The sequence below is a fragment of the Hyposmocoma kahamanoa genome, unplaced genomic scaffold, assembly GCF_003589595.1.
Source record: "Hyposmocoma kahamanoa isolate Upper Pololo Valley unplaced genomic scaffold, ASM358959v1 303, whole genome shotgun sequence".
Classification (NCBI taxonomy): Eukaryota; Metazoa; Arthropoda; class Insecta; order Lepidoptera; family Cosmopterigidae; genus Hyposmocoma; species Hyposmocoma kahamanoa.
In genome coordinates this window covers 329-23,161 of record NW_020653784.1, presented here as the reverse complement: position 1 = coordinate 23,161, position 22,833 = coordinate 329, and the positions used below count along the sequence as shown (strand labels likewise).

Genomic DNA, 22,833 nt, shown 5'->3' with positions numbered 1-22,833 from the left:
TTTTGTACATTATGGTAGTGTCAATTATAAAACCACAAAAATCGTAGAAAATGCTTTATTTTGCTACTGTGCGCTGTGAAGTGAAAAAATGATAGTCGCACTTGTAATCTATGGTGGTATTTCATTTGTCATAGTTAAATGTTATTTTAATTTATTTTCTTTTTAATAAATCTTCTATGTTACGTAATATTTTTTTTCATAATACGAAAGTAAAGCTTATACCGCTGCAATATGGTCGCTTCTTTTTTGGAGAACTAAGTGAACATCTCGAATTCATCTTAGTCGTCGTCCAGCTATTGATCGCTGGATGGCAGCACATTGATTGCAATTTCAATATAAAATCCTTGCAATAATAGGTATCCAACTTTCGACGATATGCCAACAGGGTAAAGTTTAAGTTATATTGACAGTCCAGAATTTATTTATTTTTAAATTAGAAACTACGACCAATCATTCATCATTATCAAGATTAGCTTATTTATGTGGTCTGTGTTTCATAGTGTTTCAAATTATGAATGTGTGAGTTTTAGCGACACATAGTTCTGATTGTAGGTAATCGAGACTTAAGGCACTACCGTCGTTTTTTCTTCCGTGATATAATTAAACTATATTTTCTTTTGCAGACCTTCGCACAATTTTTGAGTTGTATTGTATTGTTCATAGTATTGTTATTTCATACAAACGCATCGGACTTGCAAATCTTCAAGCAACTGAAGGTTTTTCATTGCTTGCGACGACATTGTTTTATAAGACTGCATTTGCAACATTGTCGAGATTTGATAATCCGACGCCTTCCTTGACGATTGCCGTTCAAACACATTGTTTTATGTTTCCGTCCGCCTGCGCAATTCATCTTTTATTGAGACTGCCACTTTAATGTCACTTAACCGTTTTATGAAATCATTAAATCTCGTTTGGTTGTAATAGACAAGATTTGCAATAACGGCGTTGAATTAAGGTTATAATGTATATGTGCTATATATTATTATACATACAGTTGTCCCTACAAACATAATGTGTTTGATTATTATTTTATTAAGTTGTATTTAGAAGCTTTTTTAGTAGCAGTAGAACTCCTAGTGAAAGAGTTCGTCCAGGGAAGTACCTATATCTGCCGCCAAGCAGTACTGTGGGCATTACTGCGTTTTGGTTTTGAAGGGTAAGGGTGCTGGTGAAATTGCAGGCACATGGGACTTGTCAACTAATAGCATCTCTGGGTGAAGGGCGCAGTGGCAGAGCCCCTTCTCTAATCCTTGCGACTTAAAGCTCTGGGCGGCACTGCAACTGTTATGGACAGGCGTGACGCTTACCACCAGGTACATGACTCGTTCGTCCCGTCACGTGATATCATAAAAAAATCAAAATTGAGAAGCCTCGTTTTTATTGCTTTTTAAAAACTTTGGAAAACACTGGAACTAATAAAATGGGACGGTAATTACCATGTCAGTTTTGGTGCCCTTTTTGTGTGTAGGCTTAATAATTGATGTTTTAAACATTCCGGAAAGGTACCTTTTCAATAGATAGATTAATCAAATGAGTGGGAGCGCATTCAGCTCAGTTGCACAATGTTTGACAACTCTGGTCGATATAATATCATCATATCCTGTTGTATTTGTACTATTTAATGATATTACTCTCTATAGCGTCCAAGGGTTGGATACAAATACTATTTGTCAAGTGAGTTTGTTATTTTTTGTTTGAGTTTGATAAATCAATTAGATAATTGTCAAATTCATCAGCTATGCAGACAGGGTCAGTTATAGTACTATTATTTATTACAATTTCATGTATAAATTGGTCACTACTAAGATTATTATATCCATTTTCCGCAATATTCCAAGATGTGTTTGCTTCATTTTTTGCATTTCTTATAAGTTGTTGATTTTTGATTTCTGACTTTACGGCGTAGTATTGGTAACGCAATATTCCCTCAGTTTTACATTTTGGTTTTTTAATATTTATTGGACACTAATTGATTTACGGAATCTTGAGATTATACAATACGGTTAAGTTGTCGTGGAAATATTGCATAGCTTTATTTGTATCGCGCTCCTTTAATATCTGTCTAGACAAAAGACAGTTCCTTTAAGCAGGTATAGAATCTTTTTAGATTTTAACTGATATAATTTCGGATTTTTAAATAATAGTCAATAAGCTGTCTAAATTTTGTTACTGACAAACCACGCCGATACTGCAAATATATAAGTTACTTATAAATCATCATTTAACGTAAAAAATTCAGTGTTTCTAGACTTGGCAACATACATTTATATTATAACACAAATACTGCGAGAAAAACAAACAAATACTATTAGAACTGATAAAATTTTAATGTTCCTGTGACTAGTTTGTGCTGCAATGGCCCTGACTCAGCATAAATACTGAAGACCGAGAGAAGTCAAGCAGTGCTAGTTTTCTGCCAGTACCATATGGTGAGCGATCGCAGCCCAGTAAGCCATGCCACCACAGTGCATCACACGCAAAAGTGTAAAATGTCAAGCAAATAATGTAAATGGTGTAAGTAATGAAGGTAAGCAATATAAATAATAATGTAAGTTTACAAACATAATTTTAAATTATAACAATAGCCACCAAATATGAATATACAGGGTGTCCCGTAAAGAATAGACAAGCCTGAAATACCTTATAGTAGAGCTTATGAACGTTCAAAAAAATATAAAGAAAAATATATCTCACCTAAGATATATTTCTTTTTTGTTTCAATTAAATAATTTTCACCTTATTTTACGTTTTTGTAGACCACGACTACAAGTTAATCAGTTCCTTCGGTTTTTTGGTGTCATAATAGTCTACATTAACTGTGCTAATAGATAGGCAGTAAATAGTATAACTAACTATGGCACTTAAATTTAAAAAAAATTATTTTATTTTTCAGTGCGTTCGCGCCTCCGTCGCCCAGTGGACTGGGCGACGGAGGGGGCTGCGCGGGAATGCGGTGTAGAAACATCAGTGAGAAGAAAAAATGTGACATTACATGCTATGGCTACGGACCAAGTGCGACTGTTATTTTGATATATATTTAAAATTAATTCCTTGTAATCAAAGTACAGAATATACAGTGTTAAAACCGTTAAAAGCATCAATTCATTGTGTCGTTCAATCCTGAACATCGGATAGACAATTTATCAAACAATTTATGGTGACCCCGACGCGATCGCTGATCGACGCTGGAAGGTGAGAAATCCTGAAGGGCGAGGTGCAACAATCCAAATCCGAGGGAATTAAGCACGTTCCTATCCAATCTAATTCCTTTCTTATCAATTTGCTTCGATTTGTTCAAATTTTGTCGATACAATTCTTTCACACATACGTGTGCCTACCTACCTACAAGTTTAATTTGTTAGGCCGAAATTGGCTCAATTTCCGTCATATTTCTTCCAATTTCACAATTAGTGAGTAACATTTAGCATAATTGAATCAATTGAATGTGTAAGTACAAACTTCCTTTAGAATTGGTGTAAATAAAATACTTATTTAGCGTAAATTTGTTCGTTGCAAATTAACGGTTTTTTTGTCAAAGTACGTTATGTTTTCAACAAACCGAAGTAATTTCTCGTGTTTCAAACCTATCCGCCAACGAATTCCAGGAAAATTTGGGAAGAATACGGTGAGAATTGGCGAGCGCGAAACGCCGTGCATCATCATGTCAGCACTGTGCCGTTATCGCAGCACTTGCGCAGGCGTCGGGTGACCAGTGATAACAGCGCGCATCAGCTTGTCTAACTGGACCGGTTTGTGCGGGATCGAGGTTGCACTCATTGTATTTCTTTGTTTACATTTAGTTTTTTACACATACTCTTATTTTATAAGTCGAGTTTGCGTTTACATTATGAGTGATTTCAAGGAACTTATTGCACAGAGAGGTCGTGTAAGAACACGTATATCTTTATTCGAAAAGTATTTGACGCCTTTGCTAGAATCTAACATAAGTAAAAGTCAGTTTAACGAGCTAACATTGAAGTTAAATAAATTACAGGATTTGTTAAACAACTTTGATGAAATACAATTACAAATTGAGTCTATGGATAGCAATGATAGTTTGCAACTAGGTGAGAGGGAGGTGACTGAGAACAAATTTTATGGTTTAATTGCACAAGCGCAAGAAGTTTTACAAAAATTTTGAAACTAAATTACAATTAGAAACTGGTTCTCATAGCTCTTCATACAATCGTACTAATTTCAAGTTACCACCTTTAAAAATACCTCCTTTTATTGGGGACTCTGATAAATGGTTAGAATTCAGGGACATGTATTTGTCGCTCATACACAATAATGAAAGTGTGGATGACGTGAGTAAACTGGCTTGAGTAAAAAGGCTGTCATAAACTCATTATCTGTGTCTTCTTTAAATTATCCAATGGCTTGGTCTCTTCTTTGTGATAGATATAATAATAAGCGTTTATTAATTAATGAACACATTAAATGTTCGTTTTCGATTGAACCCATGCTTAGGGAATCGGAAACGGGTCTACGTGATTTAATAGATGCAATTTCTAAAAACTTAAATGCGTTACAATCATTAGGGGAACCCACGGAACACTGGGATTCTCTTGTTATCTTTGTGGCTTCTGCCAAGTTAGACCCTGTCACTTCCAGGAGTTGGGAAGAGTTTAGGAGCACCCTTACGTCACCGCGATTAACAGAATTTTTTGAATTTCTTCGTAAGCGAGATGCAGTATTGGAAACTGTGCACGCTAGTAAGTCTGTGTTTGTGTCCTTCATGCGTCGTTAGTATGTCTGCTGTTTCCTCGACTCAGGCTCTTCTGTCTACGGCCTTAGTCGAGGTTACAAATAATGACAAATCGTATACATTGAGAGCGTTGCTGGATTGTGGAACCCAGTCTTCTTTTATTACCGAGACGGCACTAGACAGAATCGGTCTTCCCAAAATTAAAAATCTACTGCAGTCTGTATCCGGTCTTAACAATGCCGTCATCAATATTACAGAACACTGCAACGTTCGTTATTCGTTCTTCATATACGTCATTTAATATGTCTGTTACAATGTTTTATTCTTCCTTTAAATACAGACAAGTTACCTCAAGCGGAAATGCTAGTTCGCGACTTAGATATTCCTAGTAACATCCAATGGCAGATCCTCACTTGTTTTACCCTTCAGAAATTGACATGCTCCTAGGAGTTGACGTTTTCTGGGACATAATTGGGTCTTCTAAAATAAAATTGGGTCCTAACAAACCACTTTTGCTAAAAGCCGAACTAGGATGGATAGTTGCTGGCCCCATGGGGGGGAAACATTGCACTTCTTCTAATCGAACTTTCTGTCATTTTAGTAAAGACATTCAGCAGCAACTATCTAAGTTCTGGGAACTTGAAGAAGTACCCACGGACAATATTTCTTCTCTAAATGATCATCCATGTGAAAAAATATTCAAAGAAACTACTTACCGCGACCAAGACGGTAGATTTTGAGATCCCTCTTCGTGAATCACCAGATGTACTAGGTGATTGTAATTGATTCATTGTGTTGTGTAATTGATTCATATCATATTGCTGAAAAAAGACTATTGCAAATGGAAAGAAAAATGAGAAAAAATCCCTTACTTCGTGTAGAATATAATAAGTTTATGCGAGAGTATGAACGCCTGACACACATGCGTGAAGTCCTATCTCCGTCGAATGGTTGTTTTTTACCACATCATGCCATCATACGGGAAAGTAGTGAAACGACTAAATTAAGGGCCGTGTTCGATGCGTCAGCTGAAACTTCATCTGGCGTGTCCCTTAATGATATACAGTACGCTGATCCTGTCGTGCAGGACGATTTATTCTCAATATTATTAAGATTCAGCCAACACCAATATGTGGTTTCGGCTGACGTAGAGAAAATGTACCGTCAGGTATTAATTCATCCACCACAGCGCCACCTGCAAAGAATTTTGTGGCGTGATAGCGATGATATCCCTATCAAAATATTTGAATTAAATACCTACTATAACCTACTTCACAGCATCGGCACTCTTTCTCAGTACTACGAGTAGGTGTTTAATTGAGTGTGCAAAGTATTGTGCGGGCGAAAATGTAGCACAATCAATTCGATCTGATTTTTACGTCGACGATTTTCTTTCAGGCAGTGCATCAGAAAGTGAATTATATCACATCGTAACTAGTCACTAAAGTATTTCATTCTGCTTGCTTTCCATTGCGTAAGTTTCGCTCAAACGTTCCTTCTATTTTTAAGAACAATCCAAGTTCTCTTATACCAAGGGACTTGGACTTTTGTTCACAATCCAGTGCACTGGGACTCAAGTGGGACCCAGTGGCCGACGTCTTTAAATTTCCAACAGAAATAGAGTGTCCTTCTTTAGCAACAAACAGAAATGTTCTTTCCAATTCTGCTAAGTTATTTGATCCCCTTGGCTTATTGAGCCCATGCACCATCATACCGAAAATGATTCTTCAAAAATCGTGGCTCACCAAATTAGACTGGGATGATCCCATATTATCAGATATTCAAAATTCGTGGTTGAATTTTGTTGCAAATTTAGATAGTCTATCTTCACTTCAAATTCCCCGGTGTGTTCTTGGTGACGTTTCGGTGAATATAGAATTACATGTGTTCTGCGATGCATCTCAAAATGCGTATGCGGCATGTGTATATCTACGATCTCTTAATAGACTTGGTGAGGTACAAGTTAACCTGTTATGTGCTAAGACTTAAAGTTGCCCCAGTAAAACCTCAACCAATTCCACGCTTAGAGCTATGTGGAGCTCTCTTAGCATGTCGTTTGTCTTCTAAGGTTTTAAAGGCTCTTCGCCTTAACATAACAAAAATGTTTTACTGGACTGATTCTTCCGTGGTCCTCGGTTGGCTGCTATCTCACCCTCGTGACTTAAAAACTTTCGTTTCGAATCGTATCGCAGAAATACAGCAGTCTACATCTGGTGGTTCTTGTAGGCATGTCCCAGGAGCTCACAATCCCGCAGACTTAGCCTCGCGAGGCTTAGATCCGAAGCTCATCAGCAAAGCCAAGTTATGGTGGCATGGCCCTTCATTCTTGTTAGACCATGAACATAATTGGCCACATGAGACTGAAATTTACCGCATAATTTACCAGAAATAGAACTTAACACAAATACTTGCACTATAACTACTAAAACCATCACCGGGCTGGTGAATGTCGAACGGTACTCGAAGTTCTCCACTCTGCAAATAAGTGTAGCTTATATACTACGGTTTTATCACAATTTACGGCATGCAAATTCTAAACACACAGGCTATCTAACTACTGATGAATTAAAATCTTCTCTTCATTTCCTAGTAAAGCAAGATCAATTAGAGTGTTTTGAACTTGAAATTAATATACTCACAAACAAAAAAGGCTTACAATCAAAATCAGGCCTACTCTCATTGAGACCATTTTTAGACGAAACAGGCATTCTTCGTGTAGGTGGTCGTATACAAAAGTCATCTGAACCTTATGATAAAATACGTACTATATTATTACAGTCAAATCACGTTTTTTCTAAATTATTATTTGTTCACGAACATAAAAAACTTTTTCATTGCGGCCCACAAGCATTACTAACAAACATAAGACAAAGGTGTTGGCCAATAACGGGTAGACGGTTAGCTAGAAGCACCACGAACAGTTGTAGATTGTGCGGAATAATAAAAGCTAAAACTGTAACTCCCGTAATGGGAAACTTGCCTAGCTCGAGAGTTACTCCAAACTTACCATTCCAAGTGTCAGGTGTCGATTTTACAGCTCCTTTTCCTATAAAGGATCGTAAAGGGCGCGGATGCAAAATTATTAAGAGCTATTTGTGCCTATTTATTTATTTCTCAACCAGAGCTCTACATTTGGAAATTGCATCCGACCTCAGCACCGAAATATTCATGTTATGCCTAAAACGTTTCATATCTCGTAGGGGAAAACCTACTGAGATCCATTGTGATAACGGTCGTAATTTTGTAGGTGCAAATAATGAACTTACAAAATTTTTACAATCATGCAATGAGTCAATCTCGTCATTTGCTGCCGACGAAGGCATTATGTTCAAATTCTCACCGGCTTATTCCCCTCACTTTGGTGGGCTTTGGGAGGCGGGCGTAAAGTCCGCAAAATATCACTTAATTAGAATGTTAGGTAATAATCATTTCACTTATGAAGAATTATCGACATTGTTCGTTCAAATCGAGGCAATATTGAATTCGAGACCCCTCACTCCACTCTCATCGGATCCTTCAGACCTTTATCCCTTGACTCCTGGGCATTTCCTGATCAGCAGACCTCTTACTTCGCTGCTCTTACCACCACTGCTCGAGAGTAAAGCTAGCCAATTGAACACATTTCAACATATCGAGAACCTGAGACAGCGTTTTTGGGAGAGATGGCGTCACGAATTCCTATGTGAACTACAACAACGATCCAAGTGGCGAATCAACAAAGGACAACTATTGCTAGGAGACATGGTCATCCTCAAGGAGGCCAACCTACCCCCTTTAAAATGGCGAATGGGCCGCATACACCAGCTCTACCCTGGACCTGACGGAGTCGCTCGCGTGGCAGATGTTACAACATCGAAAGGCATAATACGTTGCGCCGTGAGCAACCTTTGTCCCCTACCTACTGCGCAGACAGATGATCAGCAGATGATGGCTTCTCCTCGAAATCCTACGGTCTTCAAGATAGAAGATAGAGATACGGGGGGAAGATGTTCGCGCCGATAACACCACTGGGCCACGGAGGGGGCTGCGTGGGAATGCGGTGTAGAAACGTCAGTGAGAAGAAAAAAATGTGACATTACATGCTATGGCTACGGATCAAGTGCGACTGTTATTTTGATATATATTTAAAATTAATTCCTTGTAATCAAAGTACAGAATATACAGTGTTAAAAGCATCAATTCATTGTGTCGTTCAATCTTGAACACCGAATAGACAATTTATCAAACACAGTGCAAAATTTTTTTTTGCACATAGTTTAAGCATCTTTGATATAAAAAAAATTATGATAACTGGTCAAAGTTATTTGGAGTTCCTTCAGAATGATCTCCCTAATTTAATGGAAGACGTGCCAGAGGAGCTGAGGGAATCCCATTGGTTACAAAATGATAGCTGTTCTGCGCACTATTCGGTCCCTGTTCGAGCATACTTGAATAGAACGTACTGTAGTCCAGGCTCTAGTCAATGAGTAGAAGTACTGGCTGAATGAATATAGATGTGTGTTTATTTTATTTTATTTTTTATTTTATTTTATTTGAAGGAGAACCAACGGCTGTTATACAAAATAAAAACTTAAATAAAATTAGAAAGCCAATTAAAGGTCCCCACCAATAGAAACACTATAAACAAAATTTGGAGCATCACTTAACTATACTCGTACATATAAAAAGAAAAAAGAATAAAAGTAGCTTATCCACAAAACAGATTAAACAAATTTACAACTCATATATTAACACACACACAAAAAAAAAGAAAAATAAACAAACAATTACCTATCAAAAACCAACTTAGTCATAACACGCTTTACCGATGTCGCACCAGTGTTGAAGAGATCGATGTCGACCTGCTTAGATAATGAATTAAAGCTATCGCTTGCCCGTAAAAGAAATGCATTCTGCCGAAAGTTCGAGGAAGCTGGGGGTACGTATAGGAGTGGATTAAACCTAAGGGCCCTTGAAGGGGCTCTAAGAGAGACCTTGGCCACAAGTTCCGGGGAGTCAATAACACCTATAGCAATTTTATTAAGAAAAACTACATCAGCAATCTGCCGTCGCTCATCGAGTGGCAAAAGATGATGCTTTTTGCACAAAAAGGTTAGAATGTATTTAAAAAATAAGATAGAAAGAATAACATCTTGGCAGATCTAGAAGTAGCCTCCATAAGTGAATATGTGAAAAACACAAAAGATGGACTACCGACTTGGATAGATATAACTTACTTTTTATTTTATTTTTTATTTGATGGATATATTGTCATGTGTGTGTGCATAGTTCATGGTCTCTCTCCCAGATGAACATCTGCATTTAAGGAAAATATATTTGTTTCATTATTAGGAATCCTCCATATGGTATATCGTCATATCATATGTAGTTAGGAACATTCAGCCGAACTAGGGTAGCTGAAATAAAGAGTTAGGATTTAGACAGGTCACTTAAATAGCTAGGGTAGCTAACGAATAATTATATTTTGAATTGTTTGATTCGAATGTGGTCATGGTCTGTCCTTTTAGATAGGTTTTTGGCAGACTAAAGCCATAGCCTCCTCCGTGGTTTGCTTGTTGGTAAGGTAGTAGTTTCCGAGCAGTGTGTGGCTAGCCTATAGTAAAGGCTGATCACTTATGAAGTTGCCTATCATAGGTAGGGCACCAGCTAGGGATGTTCACCCCTTCATTTGTGAGGAAGAGGGATGTAGTCCAGGCTCTACTCTATGAGTAAAAGTATTGGCTGAATGAATATAGATTTGTATTTAGAATGTATTTAAAAAAATAGGATAGAAAGAAGAATATCTTGACAGATCTAGAAGTAGCCTCCATAAGTGAATATGTGAAAAATACAATAAATATCTAGTTATGAAGATAATCCCAGTTTATATTCATAAAGTACCTCTCGCTACGCGACCTGAGCTACGTCTCTAGGCTACAGTACCCAGACAGATGGATCGGCCGTCCGGGGCCAATTTTATGGCCTCCGCGTTCACCGGACCTAAATCTACTGGATTTTTTTTATTGGGGCTGCCTTAAGAAAATTGTGTATAGTAAGCCGATCAGGTCCTTGGAAGACTTACGTAGCCGTGCCAGTGCAGCCGCTGCAGCAATAAGTGAATGACGATATATGCGGCTACTCAAAAGGGCTTTTATTCGAAGATGTAAAGCCTGTATCAGAATCAGTGGCAAACAGTTTGAACATTTGCTGTAAATAATAAAGTTCTATTTGTTTCTAATATTGTTTTTTTTTTATTGAACCTCAATGGTCAACCTCAATTCAGGACAAAAATTGGTCCAATTTTGAAAACTTAGTTTTTAGTCAAATTTACTCCTTTTGCACATTAATAGCAATAATTTTCTATTTATATTAGATACAATAATGAATTATACCATTTTGAAATATACTTTAAACACACATTATTTTAGAATAGTTGGCCACATAGGTTATCGTAATTTTTTTTTATATCAAAGATGCTTAAACTTGTGAAAAAAAATTTTGCACTGAAAAATAAAATAAAACTTTTTTTCAATTTAAGTGCCATACTTAGTTATACTATTTACTGCCTATCTATTAGCACAGTTAATGTACAATATTATGACACCGAAAAACCGAAAGAACTGATTAACTTGTAGTCGTGGTGCACAAAAACGTAAAATAAAGTGAAAATAATTAAATTAAAAAGAAATATATCTTAGGTACTACATGGGATATATTTTTCTTTACATATTTTTTTGAACGTTCATAAGCTCTACCATAAGGTATTTCAGGCTTATCCATTCTTTACCGGACACCCTGCATATAGGTACGGAAATTCAGATTTACAGGTATCAAACCCATCGATTAAGGAAATATCTATGTAGCGAGACATATCTGCTCAGACAAAAGATGTTTGTTGTATTCACGCTTAAATCGGTTTTTGCTATTGACGCAACGAAGAAGGAATATCATTCCAGCACTTACTGGCGCCATACCTGAAACCGCCGCGAAAACCAGTCGTTCTGGTTTTGGGATGTTAATAACATTTTTACAAACTAATCGGAACTCATTCCCCCTTACACGTTGTGACCAATTAATTTTGTGGTATAGATAGTATCAGATAGATAGGTTCCTTCGCGTTTGGATACCACTTTCCACTTAACATCAGGTGGAGTGGAGTCATTTGCCTGTCAGGTATAAAAAAAAAAAAAAAAAAAAGATAGATCAGGATTGTGGGTTTTAACTATATCAAACATTAGGCAGGCCAAATGCAGCTTCTGATGGGCCTCCATTTTCTGAATGCCGAATTTGTGTGCAAGGAAGAATTCGAAAACAATAGCGAGCACAAGAATTTTGCACTCGGTGAATCAAATACGTATGTTCATAAACATTTTTTAGCACAGCGAAAAAATATAGAAATACTGATGTTCAAAGTAAATCATGTTTGCGCAACGCAAATAAGCGACGCCCCTTTTTATGCGCCAGCGCGCATTTAATCCTATATTAGTCGCAGTTATTATTATTTATCGCTCTGAGTTCAGAAAAGGGATATCGACTGCGTAGCACTGCAAGGGCTTTCGAGCAACTAAAGGTATAGCCGTGGGGTGGGACTCCTAAAATGCGCTTACAATGAGAAAGAGGCTTGTTTATTTGTATTAAGTTAGTTTTGGTAACTGTGACTAATTCGCAAACATTTCGTGTGAAGTCGCGAACATTTCATTGTTCGAATAAAAAAATGACAAGTATATATAGACAACAAAAATCTTGATAATCAAGATTGGCGACCCTACAGGGCACCAAGCGATGATGTTAAAGCATTTTGTCCTTTTGTCAAGACATAATTATATGCCCATTTCAAATACTGAGTAAAAATGACGTTGGAACTAGTTTCCTTTCAGTAATGGCGTCTCGAAGCAAAGAGTCGGAACAGCTTAAAAGCCTGACTAAACATAGTTTTAATCACGTACAATACAATTCCAGAGCACGATATTAAAAGCCGCAAATACTACCAATTAATCCCTAAACTACCATTGAGGAATTTACTAAAATAAACACTTGCACTTTAGGGCTTAGGGTCAATGTGAATGTTGTAGTCCAGAACATGCGAGACGACAGCGAGGTGCATCGCATCGCTGGGCACTAGTCTCACGAATTGCCTCCAACAAAACAATGACCAGAACTGAATTTATTTTAATAGTAATACCTAGTTGAACGAAAATCTTGTTGTAAGTTTATTTCAATAACACTAAAATATCTTTATGGTGTCAACATCGTAATGTAGAGACATAAAAGTGTATTTTTGCAACTCTGCTCAGTTTTTCAAACAATAAAGTTTTTTAATGGCGTCATTAAAACTTCACAAAGTATATTTTGTAATTAACACATTTTTTAATTTACGAATGTCTAATTTACAATTTTAGCGCGCACTTTTAACCGTTGTTACTAAACAAATTTCACTTAGATTAAAAACTTAATTATCAAAAATTAAATTAAGCGAAATTGTTACTTTACGAACTAATATTGATATGATCATTTTACGAATTAAATTCACAAAACTACATTCTCTTCACCCCGAAAAAGAAGTTTTATTCTTTTTTCAAAGTTTTTAATTTTGAATCACCTAGAACGTACACTTATTCATAATCACAATTAAGAAGTTTCCAAAATAGTTTTAAAAATACGTTGTAATATTTTTAAGCGTTTTGCTGTGCCCTTTGCATTTTTGTATATTTTGTCGTAAAATTCCGCGCAGGTGACGCGACGGAGCCGACCGCTGCGGAGTGCAGCCACGTCACAACTGAAGCGCCGCCGGTGAAGCCGTCCGGAGCACGAACAAATACTACAAGTATGGCCAAAGTACTACCACCATCATAAAGAAAAAGATACAATTGATGGTTTTTGGTGCGTGAGCTAACAATACCATTTGGATAGGAAATGAAACTATTTTTCCGGATTTAAATCACGTATATTTGTTTTTTTTTCAAACAAACCGACCAAATATACGCGATTTAAATCCGGAAAAATAGTTTCATCTCCTACGTGTAACAATCGCGAAAACCTAAGAACTCGATAAATACCATTTGAAATCATAGAAAATGCAATTTTACTACATTTTTTCTATATAAAAAAAAAAGTTGAAAAAAAATCAAACGTACGTCTTTTCAAAATAAATTGATACCACCTACCTACAGGAGTATTTGGTTTAAAGAAAATATCGACCTTCATAAGTATTAAGTACCTATTATAGGTAATAATATCGCGGAATACGGTGATATGAAATTGTTTCCTGTCCGAGATCGTGCAGTAAAGCTATTAACTTAGCTTAACAAAGCAACTTAAGTTTTTTTACATTACAGATTTGCGGCGCCACGAGAGGCACAGTACCTTTAAAATTACACGTAACTGAAAATTTTTGATTAACGTAATTTTTGTGTCATTTTGTCTTCGCTGGTATGATAATGATGCTTGTCTTCGCCGTAGTAGGATAAAACAATTGCATCCGAAGCAAAACACGTATTTAGGCTCTTCTTTGCTGCAGCCGATACATGCCTCTAAATATTTGGCTACTTGACCTTTGACTGATGTCTGACAGCAAGCAGTCCACCTCGCTGTAGATCGTGCTGTGTGAACGAACGACGTGTAATTGGAAGAAATATTCTTCTTACAATAAATTACTTTAGTGGCTCACACTTCACAGGTTTGGACCCGCCCCATAATATTTTTTTCACCTCACTAGCTCGGAAAGGCTTTCTTTCTCATTACAAATCTGACCGCAAAAGCATTTTTCCCACACTAGTGTGGAAAAGGTTTTTAAAATTCGAACTCGGAGATGGACTGTGGTGCACCTAACTTTTTCTTTGGATGAAAAAAAAACACGTTCAACTACGCGATTTGTCGTACATTATTTATATAATATAAATCCGTTGGTATATTTTATCCTTATTAATGTTGAGATTAAATTGACAACGGTTACCTATTTTTGTTTATTAAATTATTTTAATTCGTCGGAGAAGTAAACTGATTTGTTATTTAGTTCAACTATTTTTCTTTTATCTGCCATTTTCCTCACTATAGTGAGGTGAAAATTGTGTGTTTCGCTCGGCAGCAAAGTTGTTTTGCGTCTCGTGCCTTGAAACCCTCGCTACGCTCAGGATTGGATTATTGAACCACTCGCTTACCTCGTGGTTCAATCTTAAGGTCCTTTGCTTGCTCAGGTTTCAATACAAGCGTCAAACAACAACTTTGCCGCCTTGCATAACGAGTAACTATTTGTTATAATTATTAATACAAAGATCCAATACTTAGAAAAAATCCTTCGATCCGGCCGGTTTCGAACCGAAGTCTTTACTATAATATAATATATATATACGGGGAGAGTCAGGATTCGTGACCGGTTATCCTACATCTTGAACATGATGAAATTTACTATTATAATGTACTCGTTGATATGAAAAACACAGAATGAAATAAATTAACGTTTCCGTGTACAAAGTTCATGCCTACTTGATAAAATTGTGTTTAAATTGAAAACACACCACAACTTATGTCACCGTCCATAACTAACAAACAGCAGTTGCTAGTTCATATCACCAGCTTTTGAAGACGTAATTTAATCGTACTTGCTAAGTAATCAATTCAAATACTGATAGTCGACAATTCAAGTTGCATTACTTGTATTCGCCAACAAATACACACCTGACGTTCTCTATATACTATAGAATAGATTTTCAGGACACACTAGCGTCAATAAAATAAGTAAATATTTACGACGAACTGAAAAAGAAGAACCGAACCTTATTAATTTTTAAGAGATCACGGTCAATTGTTATGATATGGTGAACCTTTTTCGTTCCTTTTTTTATGAATACAAGAGGCAAACACGCAGACGAGCCACTTGATGGAAGGCGGCCATCGTCGCTCATTAACATCTGCATCATCAGATGGCCTGCCTATGTGTTGCCAGCCTTTGAGAGCCCTGTTGTTGAACCTTTTTGCAGAACCCCAAGTCATACCACAAAGAAAATATTTCAGAAGGAAGACATTCCACATCGTGAAAGTTCGAAGAAGAAATGAAGGTAATGCCTATGTGGTCTTACAATACCAAGTATCTGTAGTGTGGGGATGGCCTCTACTCCTTTGGCGGGAGGTGCGATGGTGGAAACGAGGCGGTGGCATCAGTTTGGACCTTTCTTATTTCTCATTTATGTTAATAATCTATGATTCTTTGTTACGGATCTTTGCGAAATAGTATTGTTTGCTGACACACACACACACGCACGCACGCACGCACGCACGCACTAACCACAACTACTACAACACTACAACTAACAATTTATTGCTCAACCCCAAGAAGACAAAGTGTGTTCAATTTGAATTACCCAATAATAATCGCTTACCAATGTTGCTACAACTAGACTAGTTTACTTTAGTTACTTCCATAGTATAATGTCCGACGGGATTCTCATGTGGGGTAAAGTGGCAAATAAACAAACATGGAGCGATTCGTTCCGTGTACGGTTTAAGTTCTCGGGTTTCTCTCAGAGAAACCTTTAAGGAGACTGGTATCATGACTGCGGCATCACAGTACATTTACTCAAATATTTTGCTGTACCTAGTTATACTTTTCTCCTCTTCTTGTGGGAGATAGTGAGTTTGTTCAACTTTGAACATCATGTATTTAACAACAAAATACAAGATCGTAACATACATTTAAACTATCACAAGAAATGGCCTCATCATCAGACAACAAGTGCAACAGTGACATAATTCACTACTTAACAGAAAAGAGCTTCAACCAAGCACACATAGCACGCTAAGAAAAACCTATGATTATGTATTAGTCATAAAAATTGTATAAATAGTAATAAGATTTGTAAATATACTCAGTTATCCACTAACATCTGATTTTAAGTCATCAAACTCATCATCCTGCTTAGTACTACCCGCTACTCCTCTCACTGTTGCCAAGATGCCTTTAGCCATCAGTAGATCGGTCTTGTGAGTCTGCTTGACCGGCAGTGAGAATACCATTCCAGTACACATTGCACGACGTGTACTTCCTTACGTCCTTCCAACCTTCCGTTTGTCACCTCAAGTCTCATGGTGGCAGATTTCCCGTTCATCTTGCATATATATTTCTCTGTATATATATTTATGGTTAGGTTAGGCTACACACCGTTAGGTTGTAGGGCTACACTATTGGATAAATTCATTGGAACGACTCTTGAGGTCTCACCGTTAGAGTTAATAGGGTGTTTATATTTTTATCTACCATAATTTCATGCACAGCAGGCGGTTGGTATTTGCTGCATACAACACCACACACTATAAGTACATTATCGGACAAGCACTACGACCACATTAATACCTAACCGCACGCTGTTCAGAGTTAAAGGTTCGAAGAAATGAAGGTTTGACTTTTAAAGACTGTAGTTATCTCCGAAGGTGGGATTTAAATGCTTGTTGAGTTAAGACAAGAATGTAATTTAGATAATATATAAAGGTCTTATACAATAACGATTCAACAGGATGAACAGGAGTCGAGCAATCGAAAGACGTGTGGAGTCGCAGCTCCAGTTTTTATTTACTAAAGAATCGAACAATAGGCATAGGCATATTAGAGGTGGTTACTTGTCTTGTGTGGCATAAGGAAGCCAAGCCACGCGGCTATAAGTGGACTGTATTTAGGATCTTCTTAGGATCTTGTTCGTTTGTATTATATAATCAGTCGCAGAAATATAAGAGATAAAAATTTAAAGGAAAAATTAAAACATTTTCAAGCAAGTTGCGTTTACAGCGTTTACAGCGACACTGACTGGTAACGTCAACACCAACGACACCACGCAGCCAGTTTCGATTCAGTCAGCACGCGGACCATTCGATATCTTTATAGATTGAATAGCATACGCAGAATACCGAACATCTAGTTTCTCTGATTTTCGTTAACAAGTCGTAATAAATGCTATGAAATGTAACCTTAATGACTCGAGGTGCGATTTTAACCGTCCAATTGCACGGACGCGAGTTCTGCAGCATTCCATACTTTTAACGATTCATGTTAATTATTGCAACAACTCGATTTTAGGGTTAGGGGATTTTATGGTAAAATTTGAAGTTATTTTAAAGAATTATGTAGTAATTAATAAATGATTCTGTAAAAAAACAAGAGTTTCTACAAGTAGAATTTTGTATTAAGTGTGCATTTATTATTAAATTGACGTTGTGAGTTTTGTAAAAACTTTGTGAAACTAAAATCATTAATTTACCTCAGTAAAACATAAGGCTATCTGTTTCCATTTGTACTTGTGGTTTAACTACCATTGTAAAACTAATTGTTGTTAACAACCATTTTAACTCAGCATTTACACGTGTAACCTCGAATCGAGAGAGAATCGTGGAAACTATAGAACTTACTTCAATCACCTCATCAACCTGTAATGTGGGTAGACCCTGGCTGAATAAGCAACCCTTGTCCTTCAGTGTAGAAACGTTCCTATGCTATATGGGAACGCAGGTTAGGCAAGCGGATCGACGATTACGAACACAGGAACAATTTGCTGTCATCTTGTGAATTTATCTCTCAGCAGCGTTTTATGAACTTCACAGAAAAATACAGTTTATCTTCTAATCCCTAGGCTTTTATTGTGATGACGTGTGCAAAATTGTTTCACACGCTACAAGTGCTTTACTTTACGCTCTCTAAATAGCTGTTTGCTGAATAAAACTAGATTGCTCCAAGAGGATGAGCCCTAACGGATCAGCTTGTTTACGAGCGTCAAATGAGATGGACGAAGTGAACAAAGCAAATGAATGGCAATAAACCGTAATCAAATGAGTTGTAATAATCGTAAATATATAAAAATTGCGGACATTTCAGAACATTTTTTATGGTATTATTATTTATTTGATAAACAAAGAGGTACAATTTTCATAAACCATGTAACATTTTACAAAACCGCACGAACGGTTTGTCTGTTACAAAAATTATTAACTGAAATTTGCATTGCATATACGCACATCACAAGAGAATTAATTAAATAATTTTTGGTTCTTATTTGGCTTCACGTCTAATATCTTCGGATATACTTAAGAGTCTACACTAGAGGTGGGCGTTTAAAAGAAAAGCACTTAAAAGTGTGCTTTTTAAAATAAGCACATAAGCACGCTTTTCATTTTAAGCGTAAGCGTTGGTCACTGGTCAGTTCTATAGATACTAAATAATTTCATTTTTACGTGGCAAGTTTTAAGTAGCGCCATCTTTGTTTCCTAAACAAATTAATTCAACATAACGTTGTAAGCTTTTTTAAACATAAATTCTATGCGCTTAAACGTTTTTTTAAGCGTCAAACTAAAAAGCATTTAAGTAAAAAGCGCTTTTACAAGCGCACTTTTTAAACGTACGTTTTAACGTTAATAAAATAAGCAGTTTCCATTTCAACGGTTAACAACTACAAAAGTTAAACAACTTATTACTTAAACGCCAATGAACAAAATGTTAATACAGGCTGTATATTTGAAAGTGTGATATACTTATAGAGTGCGTTATATTCCTGATTCTGAACCCAAAGAAATAATAAACTAATGAACTTGGACTTTATATTTTTTTTTATCGACTATTACTTGTGAACAATATTAGTTATCGAAATCTATGCACATCACTATTATTGCTCCGACGCAGTGGCGGGCGGCACGGCTTTGATTTCTCGTTTGGCGGGTGAGGACGCGGGCGCATACGCGAAATTGTTGTTTGCAGAGACAGTGCACGCGCGACCTTGGTCTAACGAAGTAACACGTAACTTATTTGTACTTCCGCTCACCCGATCGCCGCTAAAATAGATATTTATTATAACGTCGAATGATAGTGCGCTTTACGCAATAAGTGGTGATGGTGTGAGGCAAGCTATTGAAATGTTCCCAAATCGGAGTTTACGCGGAGGAGGTGAACAGTTTCGAAGTGTTGTGCGAGAGGATTATCTCAGCATTTTATAGTGTGAGACAAAATGTGTTTGTGTTCAACAATTTAAAACAAAATTTACTAACAGTGGACATTTTGAACACTTGCTACGTACCACGTAAGTGTAAATAAACTGTAAATAACTAAAAAATCAATCATTGTAAATAACTTGATTTCACATTTTTAACAAAGCGAAAAACCTCAATTCTTATTAAATGTTAACTAGTTACTAAATCATAAACTTATCATTTTAAAAATAAAAAATAAATAACATAAGATAAAACGTAATCATTTTGATTTGAGACTTTTTCCATCATAACATAAACGAGTAGGTGAGTAACTTAGTTTTTCTTTTCTAGAGAAATGAGGTGCTTTGTCGGTCCTAAGCCCGCGAAAAAGTAGGAAGGGAGATGAGAAATCATTGTTATTGTTGCTGTGTCGCTCGGCGCTCGCTTGGTAGTATTCCCATTACACTCGAAATCAAGCGTAAAGGGAATCGGTTTATTCCTATGTACACTCCAAAACACATTTGTTTATTTGTTTTTTGTTCTACCCCATATCCTAATTTTATTTATTTATTTATTTATTTATTTAAAAGTGCATTACATGTGTTGTCGTCATAGAAATATACTTAAGAATATACTTATACATTTACATACACATGAACCTTGACAGGCATCGCAACTTGGTAGGGAGAGGGGCAGACATTAATTATAATTTATCTTGGAAATATTCGTTCACTTCGTAATAACTTTTAGAGATTAATAATTCTTTCAACGTTTTTATGAATTTTTTTATGTTTGTTTCGGTTTTTAAATATTCTGGGAGTTTGTTGTAGATTTTAAGTACGAGTAATCGTACGGGTGTGACGTCACTTCGGTTCGTTTTCGAATACGGCAATGTCGCGTTCGACTCGGGTGCTGTGAATAAAGATGAAAAGAAATCGTATGATATCAAATCGAATCGGTCGACAACTGAGTTATCGTAAGGTTCTGAATCGACCCCCTGGACGTGTTATGACCCATACGAAAAATACACATTTAATTTTTTTTCTACTAAACTATTACATTTATGGCAAAATGTTATATGACAATATTTAATTAGGACAATAGGATTTCTCGATTGGCATGTTTTAGGGAGGTATCGTGAAAAAAAATCCAATGTCCGCAATATCGCAGATCCGACCCGCTGTGTGTCGCAAAGTTAAGATGAATATAATGTACCTGCCTGTTAGCTTTTTGAATTTCGTCAATTTTTAACGTTCTTAAGTGATTTCCCGAATCCCGAAAAGGTTTAGGACCTAAAAAATATTGTCGTAAGGCAGTCTCCATTTTCTGTCTATGTTCCTCGAAATTTAGTAAAAAAACTCTACCTATTCCGATCCCTATATATATAATAACACTCTCAGCTATCTTTCGGCAAGCGAAAGTCACCTGACGATTTGATGAAAATGCGTCATTGCAACTTAAAGCTCTGAGTGGTACTGCAACTCTTTTGGATAGTTCACGTTTTTATAATACCAAGTGATGGGACCAACAAATCGTGCGCCTGGTGGTAAGCGACACGTTACATTATTGCTTGGCGGTAGAAATAGGTAAGGTGACATTCCTTCCCTGGAGGAACTCTTTCACAAGGGGCCTTTTATATATTAATATATTATTAGGGGTTAAAGTATGAAATTGCCGTTTCGCACTGAAAAATTAAAACAATTTTTTTTAAGATTAAATATATTTGTTTAATCAAAGTGTTTTCCCTTGTTGTCTATACATTTCTGCCATGTAATCGGAAGGTCATTTAAACCTTTGCGATAGAAGTCTGGAGAGCTGGACTCCACAGCTGTGTGAAGGGATTTTTGTACTGCTTCCTGGGAATTTTATTTCCATACAAAAAAAATCAAATTGCGGGAAAAAATGGTAGTCGGTCGGGGCGAGGTCCGACGAATATGTAGGATGATGGATAATTTATATCTGCAGGTCTTGTAGTAGTAAAACTGTTTCTCAAGCAGTGTGAGGTGTTGCGTTATCATAGAGCAATAACGGTGAAGCTGTTTTGCTGCGAGTTCCGTCGTCATTATTTAAACGCCATATGTCATATTGTGGGTATGCTAACATTAAACCATGACGTTTCGTGGTAGTTTGATACGGATCGGCTTCCATCATTACCTTCAATTCAACGTTATTTACATTTGTGACTGGTCTTCCTCGTGGTTCTTTCTTCAAGTCGTAATTTGCCGTATTGCCGGCGTTTGCCGTATTTGCGTATGCCATATCCTCTCCAAATACAGCATTGACAGTTTCTGCTACGTTAACTCCATGTGGAAATTCGTATTCGAAAATTAGGTACTCAGATTTTCGCTGTATCTGTCTTCACGTTAAAAGCTGAATGTAAAAACAATTGAAAGTCGAACAATCAAATATCATGTTTTTTAAGTTAAGCATGTTTTACTTTTCGTGTGAAAAACGTTTCACTCTGAAATCGGACACCATACAGGTTTAATTTTAATTTAAAGTGGCCAGTAAAATAAATCGGCAATTTCATATTTAAACCCCTATTATTTCTTTTGTATTTCTTTGGTGCAATAAAAAATATACATACTACAATGTATATTCTACACACACGTGACTAAATAAATGCGACGAAAACTTAAAAACATTGATAATAAATTGTTGTAAGTTAGCGCGGTTTACACTGTGACACAGAAGTTATCTTGACACTTATGCGATATTGCTTTGTGGTTGATTTGAAATGATACATATTTTTGAACTCGCGACGTTGATAATGCCTGAATTTATTACGAAATCCACAAATGTTTGGTTGTTGTGTTAATAATCATTTATATGTTATGGCATTTGTTAGTCTGTTTTTACATAGTATTATAAGACAAATGTGGTAACTCCGTTCATACGACATCAGCAGCGCGGCTTAAAAGTATGCATGTGTACGGACGCACACATTCGCATAAATTCATTGGAAAGGCGCGTTGGACGACCAGTGCTATGCAACGCGAGTGCATCGTGAGATTATGCGAATGTGTGTATCCGTCCACAGCACATGGCAGATGCGCACACATACAAACCGCGTTTTACGTCGTTTGCAAAAAAGTTTCCCTATGCTTTGTTACAATAAACAAGACTTCGCGTTGGTCTGACTATCGTGTAAAGTGGACATGGTAATAATTTTGGAAATGTGCGGTTTCCACCTCAGCGTAATG

The 22,833-nt window shown here is 36.6% G+C and overlaps 1 protein-coding gene across 1 annotated transcript; it reads left to right on the top strand.

Moving 5' to 3' along the window:
• The first annotated feature begins 8,122 nt into the window (after window positions 1-8,122).
• Window positions 8,123-8,713, top strand: LOC113229307. The gene has a single exon (XM_026462857.1). The coding sequence runs from the start codon at window positions 8,123-8,125 to the stop codon at window positions 8,711-8,713; it is 591 nt and encodes a 196-aa protein (XP_026318642.1).
• The last annotated feature ends 14,120 nt before the right edge of the window (window positions 8,714-22,833 follow it).